The 20,316-nt window shown below is 50.4% G+C and overlaps 1 protein-coding gene across 2 annotated transcripts in view; it reads right to left on the bottom strand.

Moving 5' to 3' along the window:
- Nucleotides 1–13,001: 13,001 nt before the first annotated feature.
- Nucleotides 13,002–20,316, bottom strand: part of Creb3l1 (cAMP responsive element binding protein 3 like 1) — a 43,553-nt gene continuing 36,238 nt past the window's right edge. Inside the window, exons 9-12 of one of the 2 annotated variants that reach the window (XM_027422486.2) lie at nucleotides 17,528–17,627; nucleotides 16,640–16,766; nucleotides 13,523–13,790; nucleotides 13,002–13,313 (exon numbers count right to left, since the gene is read on the bottom strand). In XM_027422486.2, the coding sequence (XP_027278287.1) occupies nucleotides 13,022–13,313; nucleotides 13,523–13,790; nucleotides 16,640–16,766; nucleotides 17,528–17,627 (787 nt within the window). In that variant the 3' untranslated portion in view covers nucleotides 13,002–13,021. Of the gene's footprint in view, nucleotides 13,351–13,522; nucleotides 13,791–16,639; nucleotides 16,767–17,527; nucleotides 17,628–20,316 lie in introns of both variants that reach the window. The other variant, XM_027422487.2, reaches the window with a different exon arrangement.

Raw genomic sequence — 20,316 nt, 5'->3', positions numbered from 1 at the left:
GACAGCAGAGAGCAGGAAATGGTGCTCCTGGAGGGGAAGCCAGGCAGCCAGAGGCTTTGAGTTGCAGGGTAACTATGACTGTGCAACCAGGGCCACTTGGGGCTCACACTACAAAGCTGTCAATGCTGGCTCTGCTATCCAGGTTGGGAGGGGAGGACAAGGCTGAGAGGCACAGGTGTATAGGGCTAGGGGAAGATGCCCTGGTTAGTTCTTAGGACATGTGCCAGCACTGGGAAGCTGGGGACCCCTCAGAATCCACCCAGGTACACACAGGAAGAGGAATCTGGGTAAGAAAATTATTCTGGGCTTTACTGAAGCCCCTGAGGATGAGGTGTTCTACTTTCTGTGGCCTGGATGAGCAAGTGGGAGCTGGGGAAAAGAAATGTACCAGGCCACCAAAACACTCAACCCACGACCTGGACATCCTCTGCCCTCAAAACCTGCCAACCCTGCCTCCTTGGCTCGACTTTCAGGCTCCTTGTATCCTGACTTCTCTTGCTTTCTTGCTTCCTTGCCCAGGCTTTCTCTGTGGAGTTTTTCTTTCAACTTGTATCATGTAAGGGTGTGTGCTTTTGTAGTAGATGCTCAATAAACAAAATTTCCCTGTTTTTTCATGCTCTCTCAATTGTGGACCTGACCCCTGAATTTCATCCTGCCTATGCCGCTGGATGTACTGTCTTGCTGTCATGGCGGTCCTTGCCATTTTGTCAATTGGAGTCTTCATCCTTCAGACCCCAACCCAAACAACAGAATTAAGAAAGTGGAAAGAACTCATGACAGAGTCCCTTAGCTCCAGCCTTTGCTGTGTGACTCTGTACTACTCATTAACCTTAGCTGGGCTTGATTCCTTTCTATTCTAGTTTATGATGTTTATATATTTATTTCTCCAGTCCCGGGGTTTGAACCTAGGTCCTCTCGCATGCTAGTGTTCTACAACACTAAGCCATACCCTCACTCCTTTAGTGGGTGATAAGGTCTCAAGTTGTAGCCCATGGTAGCCTCAAACTTACTATGTATCCCAGTGCTGCTGGTGACAGATGGGAATTGAAGAAGCTCCTCCTGGGTGGCTTCATGAAAGCTATGAACAGAGAGAGTCTGGACATGGAAGGGGTAGGACTTTTCCACTGGGCCCCAGCACAGGCGCTTAGCAGTCAAAGGTAGTTCTTCAGACCATTATCATTTGGAAGTCACTCTTTGGATCCCCCCCCAGTCCCCACACTGAAGGTAAGAGGAGAGCTTAGATGGTTCTCTTTTAGGTTCAGGAGGATCTGTCTCTAGAGGCAGTTCCCTTTTGCCCTCAGTTAAGATTATACAAAACCCCTAGGTCAAGACAGGAAGGTACCTGACAATCCTCCCACACCCTGGTAGAGTCACAAGCTCGAAATACAGAGAAAACTGTCAGTGTCCCTCCACTACCCCTCCCAGATATCAGCACTCATTACAGAGCCCAAAGAAAGCCCACCTTCAAGATGACAGGCCCGGCCCTTGGAAGCCCACGAGGTTGAGGGCCTTGGAATGAAACAGATCAGGTTAAATTTCCTGTTGTGTGGTCTTAGGAAATTGCTTAACTTCTCTGAAGCTTCATAGATTGTGTCAGTGGTCTGCAGGAGAACTCCAGCCCTAATCCCTCCCCACACCTCCTTCCCTGGTCATCCGTGGAACTCAATAGCCCGGAATCTGGTCCTAGTCTCTTCACCGCTCTCTTCCATGCCACTAAAGAGGTTTACCAGCCTGCATTGACCCCTGGCCTTGGGCCCTGGCCTTTAGGGACTCCTCTGAAAGCCCTGTTGTGAAGATGTACCGATTCAGACAAAAACAAGAGACCTTCTGATACCCTCGCTTCTTGGCAGCACCCCTGGGAACTGCCTCAGGACCACAGCTACCTCTTAGCAACCTTGGACATACCCAAATAAGCTGCTAGGGACACATCCCAAACTCCTTATGTCAAAATGAAGTCTGATGAAACCCTCTTCCGGACTGCCAACTGCTACTCGAAGGCCTTAGAATGAGTCTATTCCCGCCTTTGGCTTTGCGGGCCCTGGCCTTTCAATCCCTCTTCTGCGAGAACCTCCAACTGGAGGAAGGAGTTCCGGTCACGGCCTGGGCTCCTGCTCTTACAAAGGAAGGAAAATGGACGGACCCCCAGCTTCCGGCTTCCTCTGGCAGCGGTCCCCTCCCTCCCCCTGCTCCAGCTCAGCTCTCTGCCCCCGGTTTTTGCATTTTTAATTCGGGACAGAATGTGATCTCTCGCAAGCTTCTTGCTTTATCCTGTTGCTATTTAAATTACAAATCGGCCCCATCTCCCTGTCACTCCAGAGTTATTTTTAGCTTCTGGTAAATAGCAGCAGGGAGAGTAGGATCAGGTGCCCCTCCCTCGAGGAGCTGTGTCCCCGCGGCTGTGTGCCTGCCGCAGGGGGCACCCTCCCTGCCAACCGGCGCCACTAGCGTCCTGGGAGGGTGGAGGGATAACGGGGCAGTGGGGGCTGGGTTCCTGCTTTTAGCGTCGACTGGCTTTGCTATCCTCAGTTCCCACTACCTGGCATTGCTCACCCCCAGCTCCCACCAACCTTCCTGGAACCCCCTAACCTGACCAACCCTAGGGAAGGTCTAGCTGGTGTTTCACTACTTCCTTGGAGTCAAGAATTGTATGCCCGTTGCCTGTGTCATCCTTCAAGCCACACTATGAAGAGGGTATCATTGTTCCCATTTTCCGTGTGTGGAAACAGGGTTAGAGGTGAAAGTTTCACAATTCAGAAGGGTCAGAGCTGGTTTCCACCGGGACTCTCAGCCCCAATGCCAGTGGAATACCGAGCCACACCTTGTGTCTCTGGGTTGAGGTGGATGCATTCATTAGTGTGCTTCCAGTACGCTTGTGCTGTCCCATTTGCTGGAGCAGGGGTAACAAGTCTTGGCTGCTGGGCCTCATCTGGCCCAGTGCCTGATTGTATAGGATTCTGTGAGCTATGAATGGTTTTTCCATTTCTTGAAACAGGAAGAAGCCGAAGAATAATATTTCGTGACAGTAAGATGATATGAAGTGTAAAGTTCAGGGTCTATAAGTAAAGCTTTAGAGGAAGCCAGGCACACTTATTCGTTTACACATTGTCTGTGACTGCTTTTGTACCACTGTCAAGGCTGAGTAGCCGTGACAGAGAGCTCATGACTTGTAAAGCCTAAAATATTTACTGTCTGGCCTTGTGCAAGATGCTTTTGTCAAGGAAAAAGACTGACCCCCATAGTCCAAAGTCAGGCAGTGTGTGGTCAGGGCCAGAACTCCAGGGCCATGACAGCAGATACAGGGACACCTGCTGTCAGCCACACCCAGCAAATCAACTCTGTTTTACTCTTTTATCCAAAATCTTTCTCTTTGACTTCTCCATAGGTGAGACCAGTGGTTTTCAAACTGGCTGAACCACCAGTTACAGGAGAGGTTTACAGATCTAGACTCTAACCCCAGTTGGCCTAGAGGAGGATGTCCAAGGGTAGGGATTTTGTTTTGTTTTTGTTTTTCATGACAGGGTTTCTCTGTGTATCTTTACAGTCTGTCCTGGAACTAACTCTTGTAGAACAGGCTGGTCTCCAACTCAGAGATCCACCTGCCTCTGCCTCCCAACTGCTGGGACTAAAGGAGTGTGCCAGCCCAAGGGTAGGGTTTAAGAAACCTTACTCTATTGTTTTATTTTTTTTTTTCTTGATGTCTTACCAGTGATTGATCGTAGGGTCCCACACTATGGCAGAGTGCTAGGCAAGCACTCGGCCATAGAGCTACAACTTGAGCCTTAAAATGTATTTTAGGGGGCTGGAGAGATGACTCATCAGTTAAGAGCTTCTACTGGTACTAGACCTGGGTTTGGGTCCCAGTACACATGCTGTGGCTTACACTCACCTGTAAATCCAATCCCAGGGCATCAGACCCCCTTTTCTGGACTTTTTAGGATTCTATACACAACTGATGTGCAGGTTCACACACATACACATAAATTTTAAAAATATTTTAAAAATGCATTTGAAAAGACATACCTAGGTGGTCTGGCTTGGTAACCTCTGGGCATAACAACTAGAGAGAGCCCACAGACAACAAACTGGGCATCTCTCACACCCTGCTGCCTTCCTTAGCTGGGGTACCACTCCAAGTATCTTGAAGCCAACCCTAACTGGTTAGGACCCCTGCCAGTGTTTGTTGAATACCTTCTCCCCAGTCCAGACACAGATGTAAGACATGAGGGCTCTATGTTCTGTCCTGCTCTTTTTGATGGGAATTTATTGGGAACCAGGTAGGTACTTTTTAACCCAAACAAGAGCCTCTCCACTCCAATTCTAACCGGCTCTGTTTTCCAGCCTGCGGTGAATCTGGGAGGCAACAGGAGCTACTTCCCAGTAGGCCCCTCCTTCCTAGAAGCGTCTGCTGGTCCTGCTTAAAGCCCCTGTGGTCCTCACTTGCGTCAGAAGCAGCCAGGCCTCTCTCCTGCTTCCGCTTGCACCCCCTCTCTTGCCCTCATATTTCTATGCCCCTGCACTTCTGCCTGAAAGCCTTTTCTCCCTGTGAAGGGCTTTCAACTGCTTTTCTTAGCAACTCCTCACAGCAGGATTGGAGGTTCAGCTGTGAGCCAGAGCTTTATGGAACTGTGGCAAGCAGAGGATGTGAAAAGGGCCACAGTGGTCCTGAGCTCCTGACAGCCCTGGGACACTGTGGAAGAGGAACCGCAGCCTGGGTCAGCAGGCCTCTCAAGTCTTTCCACATGGTTATTCACTGCTTCCTCTGTCACCTCCTCCTCCCTCTCCTCCTCTGAATGCTCAAAGGGCCTAGAGCTGCTTCCTCCTTCCAGGCCTCTACCCCGGGGGGGGGGGGCAGGGGGGGAGCTCTCCTTGCCTTAATGCCTTGCCCAGCTCTAGTGCTAAGACTAGATCCCTGGCTGGCCTCAGCATGTAAAGAGTATCCTCAGAAGAGACCCAACTTGGTTACTCTTCATCCTTGATGGCTAGGGGCCTCCATGCTGGCCCATGGCTTCTACATGGGGGAGTTTCAGTCCTTATAGGTGCATCCCCCACCCCCCTGTGTGTGCTCATGCACATAGAACACCTTCTATGTCAGTCCTTTTACGATGCTCTGTTCTCTGTCCTCCAAGCCTCTAGCTAACCCTGGCCTCCTTTCCAGCAGAGAGGCTACGTTTCCCTGGCTTGCATCTAGGGAAAATCCTGGTATGGTGCTTTTTGTATGAGTCCAGACAGCTAAGCATGTGTGTCTTTGATCAGATCTTCCGAATCATTAATATTTCTTCCGGGATTCTGCCTGCTCTGCTCTACCCCAGAGGCACTTTCAGCAACTCCTCTAGCTCAGCTAGAGGTCCCAGCAAATGATACTTTCTTCTTAGCAGGGCCCTGGAAGACCTTGGTAATGGAGTCAAGTATGCTTATGATGCTCAGAGTGCAGGTAGGACCCTTGGGAACCTAACCCATTTCCATTCCCTCTGAGCATCCCACTTCAGGATGGTGGTAAGTTCCCTCTCCATCTTCCCTCACGTGATGGAGACCTAATGGCTTCATAATCATTAGGGCCCTTTCAGCTCTCAGGGCTGGGCCATTTTTGTGATCCTTCTTCCCAGAAGGTTGGAGGAGAACCAGGTCAGTGTCAACCACACCCAAGCCCCTTGTGGTTGCCAGTAGACTTGTCTCCTCCCATCAGGCTAATGGCTTTAAGAGCTATAGATGCACATTGGGATGTCCCTACTGGACCCTCCAAAGAGTGTCACTCTGTGCCAAGCGCTTGATGGGGGAAGTAAGTTCTAGGTGAGGCTGTGGTCCATGAGGTGAAGGGGAACGTGAAGACTGCCCATTTCCTTCCTTCCACCTGGGTACCACTCTTGTTGGGAGGAAAAGCATCCTCTCTCACAAACATCTCACTCTAGGTCATTTCAGTGGCCACTGGGACCCACCCAGCTGTTTCTGCCAGGGGACCCTTTGAACAGAGATGGCAGGACCAGAGAAGTGGGGTCTTATGTAGGCAGTTGATAGATTAGTTAATATGTTGTGTGGACAATGGGGGTGGGGTCTGCTACCGTAGATGCTAATGTAGACCTGCTGTGATACAGGGGGCTTGGTGGGAATGCCCTTCCCCATTTCTGGCAGTGGGTTTCCAGCTGTTGTGGCAGAGGGTACTTCCTATCCACCAGTTTGTGCTTAGCACAGGGGCAGCCCACAGGAGGGCACAGAGAAGGGAGGCTGAATACACAGGGCGTGTCTGCTTCTTCTGGAAGAAAGGCCAGAAGTCTCTCCTCTCCCCAGCACATAGAGGTTTGTAAGGACTAGTCTTGGTAGGCTTTCTCCTACCAAGACACAGCACTAGGCATACAATTTTGTCACTCAGTAATTACATGCTGAATGAATAGAGCTTTCACAGTTCGGGAAGGGAAGGTACCCCTGCACCCCTTCTGAATCCCCAACCCCTACAGCAGGACCAGGCAGGCGGCAGGTGGGCGCGTCATGAACGCTGATCTCCCCGCACCGTTCCTCCTCGGTCCCCATCCTCCTTACCTGTAAGACACCTGCTTTCGGAGGTGCATTTGGCGGAATCGCTCTTCCACCTGGGGTCCGGCAGCCACACTTCGGGTACCCTCGGGCCAGGGTTGAAAGACCTCCGCCTCCTCCCCTCGCCGGCAGCGTCGCCGCACCACCTCCTCCTCCACAGCCCGGGCGCTGGCGGCCCTGTCCCCGTGCGGTCCTCCTCCCCCTGGCCCCTCGGCCATCCTTCGGCGGCCTGCGTCCGTGATCCCGAGGCCTGGCAGGTATCCCACCAAAGTTCAGAGTCTCGAGCGCTCCCGGGCCGGGGGGCGCGGGCCAGGGAGCAAGGCAAAGAGGAGCTAGATCTTGCACGTCCGTTGTGTCGCTGCGCCCAGACGACAGGGTCCCGGAGCTGCGGGGTGCCGCGCCTGAGAAAGGCCGGAGAGGATGTTGCTGAACCCTGGGGAGACTGTGTCCTTGGAAGGGTCGGGATGTTGCGTGGGGCGCTGCGGGAGTGAACCCCGGACGGCCGGAGCCCGAGGACAAGCCCAGCCGGAGCCCTGTAGCTGCAGCCGCCTGCACCAGAGTGTCACCTTAGAGACACTCCGCAAGCCGTGGGGTCCGAGGGGAGGGCGTCGCCTCGCGCCGCTTGACCGACTCGGGCCCCGGGAGAGCGAACCCGGTGCAGCCGGCCGCGGCCACCTCACTGGGGGCTTGAGACCTGGGTGCCGGACGCGGCTCCGGCCTACCTCTGCGCCCCTGCCCTGGCACTGGTACCGGCTGCACGGCACCTGCCAATCATCGCTCCACCTGTCACTCAGCCTCAGTGATGCACCCCCCCCTTCTGTCCCGCGTTTTCCGGCTTTGGCATTCGCTGCTGCTGTAGGCAGGTGTGTGGGGGGTGGGGGGGGGCAGGGGCGGTGACACGAGACAGCATTAACCCTGTCGGCGCTGTGGGAGCGTAGAGATCAAGTTGTATTTAAGGAAAGGGCATAGGAAACATACAGATTACATCAATCTCTAGGTACATCTCGGAATTGTGGGAACACCGTCTCTAGTCCTAGAGCTCTCAGGACCAGGGCTTAAGCTGGAACAAGGTGGGTTGTGTGTAAAGCCATAGCTCTCAACCCTGGGATGCTCAGCCTTCTGGAAGTCCTCGAAGTTGCTGGATTCAGGATATCCTAGAAAGCTAAATCAGTATCTTCTAGGACAGAGCTGTTAGGAGAGGGGAGGAGCCAGGGGCCAAAAAGAACTAAAGGCTTCCATAAGGTCCATCTTGGGTTTCCTTGGCTTCTTAGTTCCATGTCTGTCCTTGTACCATCTCCTCTTGGGCTTGGGGGTATTCACCAACTGAACATTTCATTTGGACCATTGCAGAACCTGGGTCAGTCCTAAGACCTAATGTCTATTAGTGACCCAGAAAGCTACTCAACACAGAAAATGGCTTACCTAAGAAGGAGATATTTAAGCTGAATGAACGAGATGTTAGGGAAAACTCTATGAACACAAAAAGATCACCAGTTTGACCCGCCTCCATGCAGTATTTGATAGCTATGCTTTGCCTATACTCTAGCTTGGCATTCAAGGCTCATATCCCACTATCCAGCCCCATCCACCCTTTCTTCTTCTGCATTTTATTCTGGAACTGACATCAGTTCTTCATAGCATCATTTAGGTAGTCCCCTCCACCTGAAATGTACTTCTGATCATAGATTTTAAATTCTGAGACTTCCTCGAAAGCTTTCTCTTCCAAAATGGCTCCTGGGTTAAACCAGCTGAGTGGCTTCCTCCTGGCCTTCCTTGACCGTGCAGATGTCTAGTGTAGTCTCTGTCTTTCCCGCTGCCAGTGAGTGTGGGAAAGTGGGAGAAGCCAGACTCACATAGGTAGAGTCTGGGCTGCTTTGGGGTTCTCTGATATTCTCCATCCTGGCTGTGGTTGTCCCACTCTATGCCTTTGCTTAGGTTATGCAGTGCCTGGAGTATGTTCTCTTCTTTGTCTCTCATATGGAAAGCATATCCATCCTTCAAAGCCCATTTCCAAAGCCATTGTCCCCACACATTCCTTCTTGATATTCTATTGCAGGTACTCTCTTCTCTGGTCCAAGCAGATTTCACTGGCCATACCCTGCACACTAACAGTAGCAACCATCTCATTTATCCCTAAACACATCCCTGGGTGGTAGGTATTATCATTTCCTCCATGCTGTAGAGAAGGATTCAGAAATGACATTCAATGATTTAGTTGCTCAAAATAGCTCATGATGAGTGGCAGTGCACTTGGATTTAAATCCAGGCTTCTGGTACCAGCGCTCATGTCCTTTTTCCTCCACTGCTGTGGCAACCCTCCCTTCTCTCCACTCTGTAAACCCCCAAAGGTCTGTTATCACTTAGCCTCCCACATCTTAGTGCTCCAGCAAGCCCCTTTTGGATAAAAGAATTAGATTAAGCTTCCTTAGCCACAAAGGAACACTTTCTCCCCAAAGCCAAGTTATAAAGACACCCTGCTGCTGGAGGATGGGAAGCCCCCACCCTGCACCACAGCTGCCCTTGAGCCTTCCCTTCTAGGACTCTGGGCTTTGATTTCCAAACAACCTGGCCCAGAGTAGCCTCCTACACCATGAATTATGGTAGTGCTGGCTGGGTTTGACATTCACTCGCCAGCTGCCTAACTGCTGGGTTCCCAGGTTGGGTTTTTGTTTAGCTCTTTCCTGCAGAGCTTTCCCCCACTTAGCGCTTTTTAAAGTGGGCTTCATTCCATCATCCACACACCTCCCTACTTAGGGCTAGCTGCTGGCTGCATTATCTTTAAGCTAGGGCTTGGCTTCCTTCCCAAGAAGAGAAAAATGAAGCCCTCTCCCCAGCCAGCCTCACCACCTTCTGCAGCCTTTTGTAGTTGCATCTCACTCCTCTGGTCCCGGCCCACCCATTACCACTGTACTTTGAGAACAGTTACTGGTGTCTACGGTATAATGGCTCTGGCACTAAGCATTTTCCTGGCAAGTTTTCATTGACTTCTCAAAAACAGCTTTAGGAGGGTGGATACCATTTTACAGATGAGCTCAGTGGGTCTTGGAGACATTAAGTAGATTAGGGAGACAGCACACCCTTCAGAGACCATGTACTTAGCCACTCTGGTGACCAAGAAACTTGGACTCATTTGGAACTGAGTGTTCTGGCCTCTCTCCTCCATGTCCAGGAAGACCCACAGGCTACTTGTTACCTACATCAGAAAGGTGTTCATTTTGGTCGGATCTGGTCTGGCCCTCCTGGGTCTAGAGCCTTGCTTGGACGGCCAGTTTCCAGAGCTTTGGTTTCTAGCTATAACAAAGGATTTGTTGTGGCCATTGAGAAACACTGATAGTCAAGTCCCTGTATGGTCATAGAGGAGGAAGGGGAAACAGGAAGGGGAGCTAGGAACAGTGGTAAAACCAGTAGACTTGAGTCCACATAGCAGCTTTGGTATTCAAATGCCTCAGAGATGATTTCTTTGAACCTTGTTTCTCTCTCTCTCTCTCTCTCTCTCTCTCTCTCTCTCTGGTTGTGAGCCTAGCCTTTAATGACTGAGCCATCTCTCCAATTCCCCTCCTCCTCTGTGTATGCTTGCACATGTGTGCATGAGTGCCTGAACCTGTGGAAATCAGGAGAGGTGGGAACCAAACTTGGGTTTTCTGCAAGAATAGCACACTTTCTTTCCTTTTTTAAAAAATTTTTTGATTTTTTTTTTTTTTTTTTTCCTAAACAGGGTTTCTCTGTAGCTCTGGCTGTCCTGGAACTCACTCTGTAGACCGTGCTGGCCTGGAACTCACAGAGATCTGCCTACCTCTGCCTCTCCAGTGCTGGGACTAAAGGCATGTGCCACCACCACCTGGCACAGTACACACACACTCTTAACTGCTGAACATCTTTCCAGCCCTGAACATTGGTTTGTTGTTGTTTTCATCTGTAAAGTGCCCTTCTTGGCCAAGTGTGGTGACACACACTCTAATCCAACACTCAGGAGGTAGAGACAGGCAGCTATTGGTGAGTTTGAGTCCAGCCTGGCCTTTGTAGTAAGTTCCATGTCAGCCAGGGCTACATAGTAAGATTCCATCTCAAAACAAACAAACAAACAAACCAAAAACCTTTCGGGAAATGTAGGTCAGGGACTGAGCACTGGTACAAGGCCTTGATTTCATTCCCGGCACTGCATAGAGGGGAGGGTGTCTCTTAGGACTATTTCAGTTCCTGCTGGGACATACACGGTTCTCCTGCGAGTGAGGAATGGGAGAGCGCCACACAGGAAAGCTCTGTGGGGATCAGGGAAAGGGGAGAGACTCCTTTTGTCTTCATTTCATGCCAGTGCTCCCTGTTGTCCTAGCCCAAGCCTCACAGTTATTAAAGGTCCCCTCAATTTCCTTCCCCCCTCATTCTACATCTATAGAATACCTGCCCCTTCTTACCCAGGTCTTCTTGGCACAAGAACCCCCCCCCACACACACACACACACTGGCTCCCATCCACCATCCACTAGTTTTCCTTCTGTTGTCTGTCTTCTAGAAATAATCATGGTCAATCTCCTTTTGTGTGAAAAACAGCCTGAACTGCTCCTGACCTTGTCTGGGTGGCCGGTCTATCAGCCTCTGTTCCTTGTCCACGCCCCCATCTTTCCAGCCTTCATTTCCATCCCTCCCATTCTCACCTCCGTCTCACTTCTGCCAGAGCTCCTCCCAAGGGCACTGTGACCTTCTCACTTCTGCTTTTTCATCAACTGCGCTTGACACTCTGGCCGCCCCACCCTGTCTTAAAGCTGTTTCTCTCTCTCTCTCTCTCTCTCTCTCTCTCTCTCTCTCTCTCTCTCTCTCGGGTTTTGTTTTTTTGGGGGTTGGTTTGTTTTTTGGGGGGGACTTTTGCTTTTTTTTTTTTTTCCCAATACAGGGTTTTTCTGTATAGCCCTGGCTGTCCTGGAGCTTGCTCTGTAGATCAGGCTGGCCTTGAACTCAGAGATCCACCTGCCTCTGCCCCAGGATTAAAGACGTGCTCTGTCACCAGCAAAACTGGCTTCTGGGCACTCACTTTCCATCCCCACTCCCTTTTCCTCATTCTGTCTCAGTCTCTTTCTTCACTCTTCCTCCTCCTCACTGTGGTCTTCCCTGGTGTTCAGTTCTTACCTCTCTTTGCTGTCTGTGGACCCAAGCCTCTAGCATCACCCAGATGCTGGCTTTTCCTAACCTCAGCTGGGAGCCCTTCCTCTTCAGCCTTAGATTTACAGATTTACATGTTTTTGGTCCCCCGCCCCTCCTCCTCCATGTCTTCTTCTTGCATGTGCTTGTGTGTCTGCATTCATGCTGTACATACAGAGATCTTAGGACAACTTTCAGAAATGTTCTTACCTTCTGAATTTTCTGTTTTTATTTATTTATTTTTAAGACAGTCTCTCACTATGTAGCCTTGGTAGGCCTTGAACTCGATATGTAGACTAGGTCCACCTGTCTCTGCCTCCACAGTGCTGGCATTAAAGGTCTGCACCATTATACCCTGTGCCTTCTGTCTTTCGAGGTAGGGTCTCTCTTGTTTTTGCTGTAGGCTGTTGGCTTGCAAGCTGAGCCTCCAAGAGATTCTTCTGTTTCCTGTCTCCCATCTTGGCTGAGACTACAGATATACAACACTGCATCGACTTTTTTTTTTTTTTTTGAGACAGGGTTTCTCTGTGTAACAGTCCTGGCTGTCTCAGAACTCGATTTGTAGATTAGGCTGATCTTGAATTCACAAAGATCCACCTGCCTCTACCTCCCAAGTACTGGGATTGACAGCATGTGCCACCATGGGCACTGGCCAGCATTTTTTTTTTTTTTTAATGTAGTTCTTGGTATTGGATGGACAAAAGTCTCCAGACAGACAGGCCTTCTCACCAGGCGCCCTTCCCCATCCCCCACAGAAATATAAAATAAACTTCCTTATCTCATTCTTGGACCCCTCACAAAGAAGGCACAAAGTCAGGATTGATGCTGAATCTTTTTTTTTTTTTTAATTTTGCTTTCTTAAAGCATGTGCTGAGCTGGTGGAGGGAGCAGTTTGGCAATTAAAAAGGCCCAGCAGCTTGGGCAGCGGCATGGGGAAGCCAGGTGAGGGTGGGGTGTCCCTCTGTCCCAGCCAAGGGGTAGCAAAGCCCGCGCTAACTTCATAAAATACAAAATAAGGGAGAGGTGATGGAAGGGAGATTTGTAAAATACATTATCTTAGGGGATTGGTAATAATAAAAAATAAGGTTCATTATTTACAAACAATTTCTGTTCTTGATCTCTGTACAGTAGGAGGTGGGGGTGTGTGATTGTGTGTGCATATGTTCGTGTGTGTGTGTGTGTGTGTGTGTGTGTGTGTGTGTTCAGAATCTTTCTTAACTCTGCATGTTGGGTAGTCTCTACCATATTAGAAGTGACTAAAGGTGGACACTCATCTGCTATCCCAGTACCAAAATACAAACAGTGCTTAGTCAATGCATCGTAACCACTGCCACCCTCACCAGGAACAGTGGTCGTGTTGGTCACTACGGAAAAGGAAACAGGAGTGGCCCAGTGAGTGGTTTATTGGAGAGGACGGATGATTGTGGGAAGAAGTGGGAACAGAGTGGTTGGCCCAGGGGAGCAGTCCAAATGCCTGGGGACATAGAGGGACTCCAGTCACAACAGGGACCGGGATGGCTGGGGAGAAGAAAGACCCTTTCTCCTGGGGCAGAAGGCTCCAGGACAGGGGTAGGAGCTGGATCTGGGTCGGTGAGCAAGAGAATGCCTCTTCTGGGTGCCAGGGTGTCCGTCCTGTGTCCTGGGTCTCGGAGAGGCCTAGGAGAGTTTGATGGTGGTATTGGGGCCCAGATCCCTGGGGAGAGAAGACGATCCAGGGATGAATCTGCTTTGAGATGCCCCTCACTTAGCTGTCAGTTGGGTCTAGACCAGGGATCCCCGCTCCCTGAGAGGATGCTCATCCCCAAGGAAAATGCTCCTCCCCTGGGAGCCTGCCCCTCCCCCTGGGAGCTTGCCCCTCTACTCACCTGTCATGGAACCACTCCTTGGGGTGGGAGAAGTTGGGGCTGGTGCCATTGTCGTTAGCATCTTCTGGCCAGGTCTCACTCAAGTACTTGGTGGTCTCATGGGTGCTGTCCATATAGTCATGTCGGAGGTGGTCCTGGGGCCTTGGCTCTACTGGCCCCCCGGGTTTGAGCTCCCAGCCTTCTGGGGGCTCCACAGGCAGTAGGGCGCCTCGGCCATCTTCCCACAAACCCGTCCCATCATCATAGAACAGTAGGCTTCGGGAGGGCACTAGGGGAAAAGAACAAGGTGAGCAATAGGTGCTCCCTGTGCTCAAATAGCCCTATTCATGTGCTAGACATGAAGGGCATAGGATCTGAAATCTTACAGGCCTGACTCTTAATCCCAACCCTAAGGATCCCTGGCTGTGTGATCTCAGGTTAGTTACACACTCGGCTCTGATTTTGCCGAGCATCAGTTTGTCGATCTGTAAAATGGGAATAGTGGAACCAACCTTGGGGAGATTCAAGGATTCAATGAGTATTACAGTGTAAGGGATTAAAACTGTGCTCAGTCAAGTCAAGAGCTCACAAAAACGCAGCACTTCTGGGACAAGAATGCTGGTTTGCTTACTGAAAACTGGAATTCCTCCCCACCCCGCCCCCATGGTACTAAGGATCAAGCCCAGACCTTCAGGCTTGCTACGCCAATACTCTACCACCAGGATTTTGAGCCAGCTTGTCCATCCTCCCATCCTCCAGCCTCTCTTTTTCTCAAGTTCATATTGAGACAGGGTTTCACTGAGTTGCTAGGCTGGTCTTTAATTCATTTTGTAGATGTTTTGTTTTGTTTTGTTTTGTTTTTTTCAAGACAGGGTTTCTCTGTGTAGCTTTGGAGCCTATCCTGGCACTCTCTCTGGAGACCAGGCTGGCCTCGAACTCACAGAGATTCGCCTGCCTCTGCCTCTGCCTCTGCCTCCGGAGTGCTGGGATTAAAGGCGTGCACCACCAATGCCCCGCTTGACTGGTTAACCTTTAAACTTGAACTCTCTTCCCTGCTTTGACTGAGAAACTGGGATCACAGGCCTAGACCTTCAGGACCTACTGAGAGCCGGCTCTAATCCTACCATGACATTTATTTCCTGAGATACTAAAGGGAAATCTTTCTTTTCACTTCTAGGCGAGTTCACCCTTCAGAGAAGGGGAGGAAAATGGACATTTGTTGGACACCTGTACCAGACATTATACAAAAATTCTCAGCTTACAGCAACTTGAATCTCACATGAAGCCTTGGAAATAAAGTGTTTTGAGCCCTGCTTCCCAGAGCTCATCATCAGGGGTCCCTACAAGTTGGCTTCCTGACTCCAGAGTCTGCTGGCTACCTCCCAGCTTCCCCTGCAGGGTCTAATCTATGGAAAAGGCGGCCCCTGGCATTGTGTGAAGCTGCAGTCCGGAAACCAGCCTGCTCAACAAGCCACCTCCTTCCTCAGACATGCCCTCTACCCTGCCCTGTGCCCTGCTTTCCCCTCAGTGGGTTATGTCCATCAGCGCGACCCCCACCCGCCCCCTGTGTGGTCAGTCCTCTCCTCAGGCCTCTCAGAGCCTAGGTACTCCTCCCACCCCACCCCATCACAGCCCTCCTGGAGTGGCTTCCAATCCCTCTTCCTCTTAGTCCTCCTTCCAGCTCCCTTCCTCCCTTCCAGGCCCTCAGTGTCTTGCTTATCCTCCCTGCAGTACCCCTCCTCCTAACACACTCCTCCCTGCTCTCCCCTCTCTCTGACCTCTTCTGTTTCCTCTTTCTCTTCTGCCACGTCTGATACATGCTTCTGGTGTGTGAAGCAGGGCCTGCAAGTTCCTCCATGGGCCCACCTGAAGCGGCCTCTGCCTCTGAAAGCCGTGCTGTTCTTTGCTGTCCCCTGTACTGACTTTCCCTTGCTGTTCCTGCCCTGTCTTTCCTCTCATGTCAGGAGCTAGTCCCGAAGGCAGGGCTTATGCTCACCTACTGTGAGCACCAGAACCACTGTGCATAAAAGGACAGCAGCTTCTGGGTTCCAGAAATCAACATCTAGAGAGCTGAAGACAGTCTTACAACCAGCAAACAGCAGTGCCAGCTGGGACTGACCCTGAACCATCGGACCACACAGCACTCGACCGGGTGGCACCCATAACACGACTACCACTCTCACCAGGGGAAGGTGCTCCCAGCAGAGTCCTGACACCTAGCTGTGGGTCCTGTGTGCCTCAGAATCTTTCTTAACTCTGCATGTTGGGTAGTCTCTACCATATTAGAAGTGACTAAAGGTGGACACTCATCTGCTATCCCAGTACCAAAATACAAACAGTGCTTAGTCAATGCATCGTAACCACTGCCACCCTCATACATGGAGGTTAGACCTAGAATGCTCTACCGTCCTCTAAGGCTGCCTCCTCCAAGTCACACCAAGGGATCTCAGAGAGGCAGACTAGAGTGTGGTCTCAATTCTACCATTAGCATTAAATAAATCCTAGTCCCTCATTGGGGCTCAGTTATTCTATCTGCAAAATTAAAGTGTAGAATTGAGATAATGCCAACCCCAATCTTTTTCTCTGTGTCTGTTTGTTTGAGAAAGTGTTCTCTGTGTAGCCCTGGTTTCAGAGTCCTGAAACTCTCTCTGTAGACCAGGTTGGCCTTGAATGCAGACATCCACCTGCTTCTGCCTCCCGAGTGCTGGGCCACTTCTGTCCTGCTTCCAACCTCTATCTTTGAAAAATATTTATTTTTTAATTTTTTAATGTGAATGGATATTTTGCCTGCTTGTGTGTCTGTGCATCATTCGTGTGCTTGGTGCCTTCAAAGACCAGAGATGGCACTGGATCCCCTGGAACTGGAGTTACAGGTGACTGTGAGTCACCACGTGGGTGGTTAGGAATCAAACCTGGGTCCTCTGGAAGAACAGCCAGTACGCTTAACTCCTAAGCCATCTCTCCAGCCCTCCAAACTGACTGGCCTGGAAGTCTCCTTGTAGACTGGGCTGGCCTTGAACTCATAGAGATCCACCTGCCTCTGCCTCCTGAGTGTGGGGACTAAAGATGTGTGCCAGTGTACCTGGCATGACTTCTCTCTCATATCTGGGCCCCACCCAGAATTTGAGGGGTACTCACTCTGACTGGCTGTGTAGACGCTGTCAGCTGCAATAGGATCTTCCTTCACAGTCTTTGAGCCAGAAGAGAACGCAGGAAGGCAGGGCACCAGGGAGCCCAGCACCAGAACGAAGCACAAGGCTGCCACCTAGTAGCGGGCAGAGCAGCCATCAGATCTGGGGCAGGGAGGGCCTACCAGATTGGCCACCCCTGTTTCTCCTCACCCCAAACTGTTGGATGCAAAAGGCCCAGTGTTTTCCCAAGAAAGCCTCTCCAGAGCTGGCTGTTTCCTAGAAGTGAGTCTTTTGCCCTTCTGAAAGCAAAGGCTGCTCAGTCACCCTGAACTGAACTCCAGGAACATGAAAAGCAGTATCAGAGCCAGCAGGGAGGGTTCTATGTCGTTTCCACCCACAGGGGAGAGAAGTCAGGGAAGGAAGAGGAAGGGGAAGGGGAAGGGAAAAGGGAGGGTTGCAACTGTGACCAGGGTGGGGAACATCTCCCCACATCACATTCTCAGCCTGAGCCCCAGGAAGTTGACAAGAAGGAACTAAGAGTTCCTGGGCAGCTCCAGTGAGGCCCTGCCCTCAGGATTTCAGAGGCAACATGTGCTCACTGGAGAGGAGACAGACTAATGGAAGAGGGCCAAACAGAGACCAAGCATTTCCTAGGTGTCCCCTGGGGGCTCTCAGACTCCTTATCACCCATTCCCAAAAGAGCCACACTCCCCACATCTGAAGAAGCCACTTTCCCAAGGACCTGCCCTTCACTGGATTCAGTGGCATCAATCTCACTTCTGTTAGGACTGGTCTGCTCAGGTCACCGGCCCCTGCAGGCTCTGCTTACTGTCCCAGAGAGCAGGCCTTGAGAGGAGCTACCCGATGTGGCCTTGTGCTAGGGAGTAGCACCTACCATGAGGCAAGTGCCAGTCTGAGTGGCCGCCATCTTGTAAGGTCTGGAGATCTTGCTGGTGACCAGAGTCTGGAGTTTCTGCAGCTGCTGGAGCAGGGTCCTGAGGAAGGCACAGTAGTCACCAGAGGGGACCAAGTAGGGCAACTGTGTCTACATCCTGGCCTCTCCTAAGGTGGCTTGCTCTTCTCTTGACTGGGCAGGTCACCTCTTGCTTGGCTCTTCTGCAGCCTGGCTTGGATATCTGGGGCCTGCCTCATGGTGGAAAGTTGGCTCACCTGAAGAAACTTAGGGAGTGCCCTGACTCTCCTCAGAAAAGGCTATATTTTTCTTACCCCAAACCAGTCACAGACACATCAGCTTGCCTCCTTTGCACCCCACAGCACCCTGATTCGACAAGAAAGACTCTTGGCACAGTGTGTAGTGAAGTCAGTAAATGGTAGCCATTGTTTATGTTAATTTTATTGCTGTTTTTACTATTAGTGCAACACCTGTAACCCTTTAGCTTTATTTGTAGGCCTCCATGTCAATCTCCATTGCTAAGTGAGGGCAAGAACTAGGTTCTATCCAGCACGGAATCCTTTGAGTACACACAGTAAATAGTGCACTTTTCCACGTAGCTAGGTTTATGCAGTTCCTAAAGTGAACAGTAGGTGGCGAAATATCCCTAAAGCTCTTCGATATTTAAGGGCAGAGGTAGCTAGATGAAGTTTGAAGGCTCCGCCTCTATCCTGGTTGGGAGTAGGGGGAGGAGTCGCGGATTCTTTAAGCCAATCAGGGCAGTGGTTGGGATCCGCCTAAGAAGCAGGGTCACAGGAAGGAAAGGAGAAAATGTAGAGAGGCTCTCCCAAGGCAGGCCAGGAGGATGCCTTTTCCGGGTACATAGGAAGTTCAGGGCTAAGCCACAACACAGAAAAACCCTGCAAATTGCCCTCTAACCTGCACAGGTGCACCACGGTATGTGCACACACATACCCAGGAAATAAATAAACAAACATAACTTAAAACTTTTAAAAATAATGTAAACAGACAAACACAAAATCAAAAACAAAATGAGGACACTTAGTATCTCGGTAAAGCATTTGCCTAGTGTGCACAAGGTACTAGGTTCAATCCTCAGCATAGCTGTGAGATGGGCGTGTTACTCTCCCATTAAACGCTGTTGTTTGTGCTATTGTAATCATGCCTAGAAAATAATATTAAACACTTCAGTAGGTTCATAGTTCAGGGCACTATCTAGAATTCAAAACAGTATTATAAAAGGGGCAAAATCAGCAGGTGAGCATTCTTTTTTGTTGTTTTGTTTTTCGAGGAGACAGGGTTTCTCCGTGTAACATTGGCTGACCTAGAACTCACTTTGTAGACCAGGCTAGCCTTGAACTCAGAGAGTTTCACCTGCCTCTGCCTCCTGAGTGCTGGGACCAAAGGTGTGCGCCACCACTGTCTAGCCAGGTAAGCATTCTTTAATGCAACACAACAGTCGTCGTGTCTGTAAGCGGTGCTGTCATATCCTTGGTGCCAAGAAAACTGAGGCCCAGAGAGGTTCACAAGAAATAGCAGAGTGAAGCAAGAACCTAGAGCTCAGGGCTGTGACTTCATGCTACATGCCAGGTGTCGTGCGGCTTCCCTGGCACCAGTGCTTATCAAATGAAGTGCGATGCAGTCGCCCAGGCTGCTTCTTAAAATGGAGTTGGGGAGTCGGAGAAAGGGTTTAGTGGGAAAGTGATCACCCAGCCTGAGGATCTGAATTTGGATCCCAGTGTGAAAAGGCCAGGCATGAGTCAGCCATGGTGGTGCACAACTTTTTAGTCCCAGCACTCAGGAGGCAGAGGCAGAGGCAGGTGGGTGGTGGGTCTCTGTGAGTTCAAGGCAAGCCTGATCTACATAAGGAGTTCCAGAACAGCCAGAGCTATAAACCAGAGAGACCCAGTCTCAAAAAAAAAAAAAAAAAAAAAAAAAGAAAAAAGAAAAAAAGAAAAAAAAAGCCAGGCAAGAAAGCCAAGCATGGCTGCTGTAACCCTGGTGTGTCAGGGGAGGAGAACAGAGGACACAGGACACAGAAACAGAAACAGTCAGTTCAGCCAGCCAGTGGGGGTCAAACTCAGTGAAAGACACTGTTTCAGATGATAAAGTGAAGAACAGCCAAGGAAGCCACCAGATGTTGATCTCTGGACACACACACACACACACACACACACACACACACACAGATAACATATACAGAGAGACAACACACACAGATAATACATACACACAGATAACACACATGGGTAACATACACACACACACACACACACACACACACACACACACACACACACACGAACACATGCTAGGTAGATTCTGACCTAACAATCTTAGGAAAGTCCTGAAATTCTTGATTTCTTACAAGTTCTCAGGTTGTAATAGGGAACTGGCTTTGAGTAGCAAGGCCAGCAGATTTAATAGTCATGGGAACTACTCGAAGGCATACTAAAACACGGAAGGAGAGGTGGCTCTGTGGTTAAGAGCACTGGCCGCTTTCCCAGAGGATCCAGGTTCAGCTCCCAGCATCCACATGGCAGCTCATAACCATGTGGAACTCTACTTCCAGAAGATCCAACACCCTCTTCTGATCTCCATGGGCACCTACATGCATGTGTTGCTCAGACATACATGCAGGAAAAATACTCATACACATAAAACAAACAACAGCAACACCGATTGCAGCCAGGCATAATGACACACTTGGTACCCTAGTACTTAGGAGGTAGAGGCTGAGGAATCAGGAGTTGGAGGTTGTCCTCAGCTAC

This window comes from Cricetulus griseus, chromosome 6 (genome assembly GCF_003668045.3).
Source record: "Cricetulus griseus strain 17A/GY chromosome 6, alternate assembly CriGri-PICRH-1.0, whole genome shotgun sequence".
In the NCBI taxonomy this organism is placed as follows: Eukaryota; Metazoa; Chordata; class Mammalia; order Rodentia; family Cricetidae; genus Cricetulus; species Cricetulus griseus.
This window is presented reverse-complemented; position numbering and strand designations above follow the sequence as displayed.